This window comes from Microtus ochrogaster, chromosome 6, assembly GCF_000317375.1.
Source record: "Microtus ochrogaster isolate Prairie Vole_2 chromosome 6, MicOch1.0, whole genome shotgun sequence".
NCBI lineage: Eukaryota > Metazoa > Chordata > Mammalia > Rodentia > Cricetidae > Microtus > Microtus ochrogaster.
The window spans coordinates 30,732,327-30,739,872 of NC_022013.1; the positions used below are offsets into that span (position 1 = coordinate 30,732,327).

General features: G+C 40.2%; 1 protein-coding gene across 1 annotated transcript in view; it reads right to left on the reverse strand.

Annotated features, from left to right (window-relative positions):
• Nucleotides 1-542: 542 nt before the first annotated feature.
• The window catches only part of LOC101991336 (complement factor H), a 130,324-nt gene continuing 123,320 nt past the window's right edge, over nucleotides 543-7,546 (reverse strand). Inside the window, 1 exon segment of the mRNA XM_005372430.1 lies at nucleotides 543-754. Coding sequence (XP_005372487.1) covers nucleotides 543-754 — 212 coding nt within the window.

Below are 7,546 nucleotides of genomic sequence, written 5' to 3' on the forward strand. Positions count from 1 at the left end.
CCTTTTCTAAATAAAAAAATAAAATATAAAAAAATAAAACCTCTTCAGCTTTCCAAAAAAAAATTCATACACAAGATGTTTCTTTGATTTGTTTATTAATACAAAAGTAGTATGTAGCAATTACTTATATTCATAAGTAATGTTAAATGTGACAGTTTGATTATTACATATATGCTAATTTAAAGATGAAACAATATGCTTCCTTTTCACCATCAATCAGAAGGTTTGATCAGAATGTGTTGAGAAGATTGGAGAGATTATGAAAAGTTATGGGTAGAAATAGACACTGAAGTACTTGCATCTATTTTTTCTATTCATTATTGTGCTAGAATACACCACATTCTGGTTTTTAAGGCACATAGGAGCTTTTCATGAACTGTTTTGCATTTGTGGCAGTTCTTTCTCAGGCTCCAAATTAATCACTATATATCAATACAAATTTACACTTATAAAAAGAAATGAGTTAAACAATACTTCAAACATAAATTGAAACTGTATTAGTAATATGCATGACTATTTCTAAACAAAGGTCCATTCAGCCACTAAACCAAGAACTTTTTTGTGCAACTTGGATAATTGATCTGACCATCAATGCACATTGTACGAAATGGAGGTGATTCATTTGCCTTATTATATCCACTTATACATGAAAATTCGACATAGTCTCCTGATTTGGAATAGAGCTTCTGGCCTCTTTTCCATCTGTAAGTTATGTTATGTCTTTTCGTGATCTCTTCTGAAATTACACATGGGTCTGAAAAAAAATTACCAAAAGTTTACTAATACATACACTTATATATACTCAGTTTTCAAGTCCAATTCCTCAAAATTTTTAAAAACCTGTATTAAACTATCACATAAATTTAGTTCATATTGGATAGCAAATGGTGTCAAAACAATGTTTTTAATCAGATAACTAGATTTCAAAAAAAGGATTCCTAATGTCAATTAAAGAATTCAGGACATTCAATGTTTTTGTATTTCTTTAGGTATTGGGCAAATGTAAAAAATTTGAACCTTGGCCTATACATGATATTCAGACCTAACATTCAGTGAGATGAATATACTGAAAACTACTGCTCCTACTAAACAAAATCATAATTACTATCATAATATTCATCATTCAATCACAAAGCTATAAGTATGAGTAGTTATTACTGTATTATAAATTTGATTTTCATAGTTTTAAAATTATACCTACCAAATTACCACACTGGATAAGTGACTAACCTGCTTGTAAAGCAGGTCCTACAACCACCACCTGGGACCCTGGCCTTCCATACATTTCTAGAAAGCAAAAGGAGTTAATATTCAAGTTTATGCTGTCTCCAACCAATTGTTTAGTGCTACTATCATGCCCTATAGTGCATCTAATCACACACTACTATAAAGGTTTAGACTTATATATCTTAATTAAGGGAGCCATTTTAGGGTGGCAAGAGCCTTGACTCTAGAGGGATTCCTAGGGGTCAAGAGAGATGTCCCCAAGTAGGTCCTGGGGCAGCTGAGGAGAGAGAGCCTGAAATGGCCCGATCCTATAGCCATACTAATGAATATCTTGCATATCACCATAGAACCTTCATCTGGTGATGGATGGAGATGAGACAGAGACCCACATTGGAGCAATGGACTGAGCTCCCAAGGTCCAAATGAGGAACAGAAGGAGGGAGAACATGAGCAAGGAAGTCAAGACTGCGAGAGGGGCACCCACTCACTGAGACTGTGGGGCTGATCTATTGGGAGCTCACTAAGGCCAGCTGGACTGTGACTGAAAAAGCTTGGCATAAAACCGGACTCTCTGAATATGGTCAACAATGAGGGCTGCTGAGAAGCCAAAAACAATGGCACTGGGTTTTGATCCTACTACATGTACTGGCTTTGTGGGAGCCTAGCCTGTTTGGATGCTCACCTTCCTAGACCTGGATGGAGGGGGGGGGAACCTTGGACTTCCCACAGGGCAGGGAACCCTGACTGCTCTTCAGATTGGAGACAGAGGAGAAGGGAAGTGGGGTATGGGGAGTTGGGAGGGGGAGGCCTGGAGGAGGCGGAAATTTTTAATAAAAAGGTGGAAATAGAAAACACTATACTGAGTGAGGTAACCCAGGCCCAAAGAGATGAACATGGGAAGTACTCACTCATAATTGGTTTCTAGCCATAAATAAGGGTCACAGAGTCTACAATTGGTGAACCTAAAGAAGCTAAGTAAGAAGATGAACCCAAGGAAAAACATATAGTTTCCTCTTGGCTATGGGAAGTAGACAAAATTGCCGGGGAGAAAATTGGGATCTTGGGGGTGGGGTGGGATGTGGGTAAGGGGAGATGGGGAGAGAAAAGGGAGAAGGGGAAAATGGGGGGAACTTGGGGAAACAGGATGATTGGGATAAAGGAAGGTTGGATAGGGGAGCACGGAAGCACAATTCTTAGTTAAGGGAGCCAACTTAGGGTTGGCAGGAGACTTGAACCTAGAATGGCTCCCAGGAGCCCAAGGTGATGTCCCCAGTTAGTTCCTGGGGCAGCTGAAGATATGGAACCTGAAATGACCCTATCCTATAGCCATACTGATGAATATCTTGCATATCACCATAGAACCTTCATCTGGTGATGGATGGAGATGAGACAGAGACCCACACTGGAGCACTGGACTGAGGTCCCAAGGTCCCAATGAGGAGCAGAAGGGAGAACATGAACAAGGAAGTCAGGACCACGAGGAGTGCACTCACCCACTGAGATAGTGGGGCTGATCTATTGGGAGCTCACCAAGGCCAGCTGTGACTGAAAAAGCATGGGATAAAACCAGACTCTCTGAACATGGCGAATATTGAGGACAATGGCACGGGGTTTTGATCCTACTTCATGTTCTGGCTTTGTGGGAGCCCAGCCAGTTTGGATGTTCACCTTCCTAGATATGGACAGAGGGAGGAGGACCTTGGTCTTTATACAGGGCAGGGAACCCTGACTGCTCTTTGGACTGGAGAGGGAGGGCGAGAGGAGTAGGGGGAGGGGGAGAAGGGTGGGAGGAGGGAGAGAAGGATGGGAGGAGGGGGAGGGAAATGGGAGGCTGGGAGGAGGCGGAAACTTGTTTTTTTTTTCCTTTTCTCAATAAAAAAAATTAAATAAAATAAAAGGCTTGGACTAAGCACTACAAAGTGGTTACCAATTCTCTTAACCACCCTCCAGTGCAGCATCTGATCCCATGCCACTGTCTAGTCAGAAGAAAATTATACTGATCACTCTCTTCTGAGGTTTACAGTAAAAATAACCCTTGAGAGTAGCAAATTTGCCCATGAAAGTTTCTGAGAAAATCTGCATCATCTTCTGTGAGCCACCATACACAAAGTAGGAATTTGACAACAATCACCCTGCACCCTGTGCTGTCTCTACCACCTCATCTGAGGTAATGAGTGTCCCAGTTTCATTATAAGTCACAGAAATTATAATGAAATGGTGGTTCATGTCATGCCCAAAGGTATTAATTACAAATAATCCATAGGTACTTCAATAAATTAACCCCTACACTGCAGCACAAGATACATCTCCAGTAGAAAAGTGTCCATTGATGTAGTGCATGAAAATATGTTCAGACAGATGTGTCAAAAAAACTATAAGAAATATGAAGAAAGAAGGGCAACAAACCTAAAAATAATAGGGATAGAAGAAGGAGAGGAACTCCAGCTCAAAGGCACAGAAAACATATTCAACAAAATCATAGAAGGAAACTTTCCCAACCTAAAGATGCCTATGATGGTACAAAAAGCTGATGAACATCAAATAGATTGAACAAAAAATGTTCCCCGTCCATGTAATAATCAAAATACTAAACATACAGGACAAAGAAAAATAATAAGAGCCACAAAGGAAAAAGGCCAAGTAAAATATAAAGGCAGACCTGTCAGAACCATACCTGAATTCTCAGTGTAAATCATGAAAACCTGGAGTTCCTGGACAGGTGTCTTGTAGACACTAAAAGACTATGGATGAAAACCGAGACTATTATGCCCAGAAAAACTTTCAATCACCATTGATGGAGACAAGAAGGTAGTTCATGACAAAACTGGATTTAAAAAATACCTATCCACAAGCCCAATCTTATAGAAAGTACTACAAGGAAAACTCCAATTCACAGAAGCTAGTTGAATCCACAAAAACATAGGCAACAGGAAGCCTCACACCAAAAAACCCCAAAGAAGAGAAATACTCAAACAATATCTCTGAAAAATAACAAGAATTAACTATTACTGGCCATTAATATCTCTTAATATCAATGGACTCAATTCACCTACAAAAAGACACAGACTGACAGGATGAATAAGAAAACAAGATACATCCTTCTTCTGCAGATGAGAAACACACCTCAAAAACAGACATTACCTCAGTGTTAGGCGTTGGGAAAAGATTTTCAGATAAAATGGACCCAAGGAACAAGCGGGTGTAGCTATCCTAATGTCTAACTAAATAGAGTTCAAACTAAAATCAATCAGAAGAGATGGAGAAGGACACTTCAAACTCATCATGGAAAAATATATCAAAATGAGGTCACAATCCTAAAATTTCTATGCCTCAAATGAAAGAGCACACAGATATGTGCAACATTACTAAAGCTTAACTCACACATCAAACTCCACACACTAATAAAAGGAAACTTCAACACCCCATTCTCCACAATGGACAGGTCAACCAGACAGAAATTTAACAGATAAGAAAGAGAACTAACAGATGTCATGACTCAAATGGACTTAACAGACATCTATAGAACATGCCACCCAAACACAAAAGAATATACGCTCTTCTCAGTATCTCATGGAACCTTCTCAAAAATTGACCACATACTTGGTAACAAAGCAAACAGCAACAGATACCAAAAAATTAAAATAACTCCCTGTATTTTATCAGATCACAAGACTTAAGTTAAAATTCAATGACAACACTAATGGCAGAAAACCTACACACTCATGGAAACTGAACAATGCTCAACTGATTCCCCCCTGGCTCAAGGAGGAAATAAAGAAAGAAATTAAAGACTTTCTAGAATTCAGCTAAAATGAATGAACAACATACCTATACCTACATGAGTCTTCAAAAGTAGTGCTAAGAGGAAAGTGCATAGCACTAAGTGCCTACATAGAGAAAGTGGAGAAATCTCATACTAGAGACTTAACAGCATATCTGAAAGCTCTAGAATAAAAAGAAGCAGACTTACCCAGAAGTAGATGACAGAGAATATTCAAATTGAGGACTGAAATCAATAAAATAGAAACAAATAAACAATAAAAATAATCAATTAAACAAAGAACTGGTTCTTTGAGAATATCCATAAGATAAACAAACTCTTATCCAAACATATCAAACGGCAGAAATATAATATCCAAATTAACAATATTGAAAATGAAAAGAGTCACACAACAACAGACACTGAGGATTAGAAAATCACTCGGTCATATTTCAAAAACCTGACCTCCACTAAATTGGAAACTGTAAAAGAAACAGACAATTTTTTATATAGGTATCACATACCAAAATTAAATCAAGACCATCTGAACAATTTAAACAGACCTAGAACTTGTAAGAAAATAGAAGGAGTCATCAAAAGCCTCCCAACAGCAGCAAACACCCAGGGTTGGATGGTTTCAGTGCATAATTCTACCAGAACTTCAAGGAAGAGCTAATTTCTATACTCCTCAAAGTTTTCCACATAGTAGAAATAGAAGGAACATTGCTAAACTCTTTTTATGAGACTAAAGTTACCCTGATATTGAAACCACACAAAGACTCAACCAACAAAGAGAATTGCAGAACAATCTCCATCATGATCACTGATGCAAACATACTCAATAAAATTCTGGAAAATTGAAGGGGAGGATGGGGAGAGCTTGGGGGAATGGGATGGTTGGGATAATGGAAGGATGGATATGGGAGCAGGGAAGTATATATCTTAATTAAGGGAGCCAGTTTAGGCTTGGCAAGAGCCTTGATTCTAGAGGGGTTCCCAGGGGTCCAGAGAGATGTCCCCAACTAGGTCCTGGGGCAGCTGAGGAGAGAGAGCCTGAAATGGCCCGATCCTATAGCCATACTAATGATATCTTGCATATCACCATAGAACCTTCATCTGGCGATGGATGGAGATAGAGACAAAGACCCACATTGGAGCAATGGACTGAGCTCCCAAGGTCCAAATGAGGAACAGAAGGAGGGAGAACATGAGCAAGGAAGTCAAGACTGTGAGAGGGGCACCCACCCACTGAGACAGTGGGGCTGATCTACTGGGAGATCACGAAGGCCAGCTGGACTGGGACTGAAAAAGCTTGGGATAAAATCAGACTCTCTGAATATGGTCAACAATGAGGGCTGCTGAGAAGCCAAAAACAATGGCACTGGGTTTTGATCCTACTGCATGTACTGGCTTTGTGGGAGCCTAGCCTGTTTGGATGCTCACCTTCCTAGACCTGGATGGAGGGGAGGGGACCTTGGACTTCCCACAGGGCAGAGAACCCTGACTGCTCTTCAGATTGGAGAGGGAGGAGGAGGGGAGTTGGGGTGGGAACTGGGGGGAGGGGGAGGGAAAAGGGAGGCCTGGAGGAGGCGGAAATTTTTAATAAAAAAAAATTAAAAAAAAAAAAGTTGTCATAGAACCTTTACCCAGCAGGTGATGGAAACAGATATAGAGATCCACATCAGGGCAGTGAGCTGATCTCCCAAAGTCCAGTTGAAGAGAGGGAGGAGCAAAAATAAGAACAGAAGTGCCAAGACCAAGACGGGGATACCTACAAAAACAGACAACCTGTGCCAATGGGAGCCCACCAATTCTTACCTCACAGTGGAGAAAACAGTATAGGATCAAACTAGGCCCTCTGAATGTGGGTGACAGTTGTATGGCTGGGGAAGACTGTGGGGACACCGCTTGTTGTACTGCTTTTTGGAACCCATTCTCTTTGGAGGGATACCTTGCTCGGCCGAGATATAGTGGGGAGGGCCTTGTTCCTGCCTCAAAGCAATGTGCTAGAAATAGGTGACTTCCTACGGGACGCTTTACCCTCTCTGAGGAGTGGAATGGGAGTAGGGGGAAACCTAGAGGGTGTGGAAGAGAGGAAGTAGTAGGAAATGGGATTAGTATGTGAAATGAGAAAAGATATTCTTTAAAAAAATAAATAATAGTTCTGTAGGAATTCTTAGAAAAGGTCCACCAGAATCAACTTTATTGCCTCCTAGGAAAGTAAAGATAATACAACCCATATATATTAGTAATGTACTGCCTTACATTAATAGGATGAATGGCAAGTTAAGAGATCATTTCAATATAAACAAGGAAAGCATATGAGAAAACTTGATATATCTACAGGGTTAAAAATGACTGAACAGAGTAAGCATATAAAAGAGAGTAAAGCAGAATCATCAAATGCCATAAAAGGTAGGTACACTGGAAAATTGACTCTATGCATTGTTGAATTGCTTCCTCCAGTACCAGATAGGAACAGATGCAGACACCCATAGCTGTACACAAGAGAGAGAGAGGAGAGAGAGAGAGAGAGAGAGAGAGAGAGAGAGAGAGAGA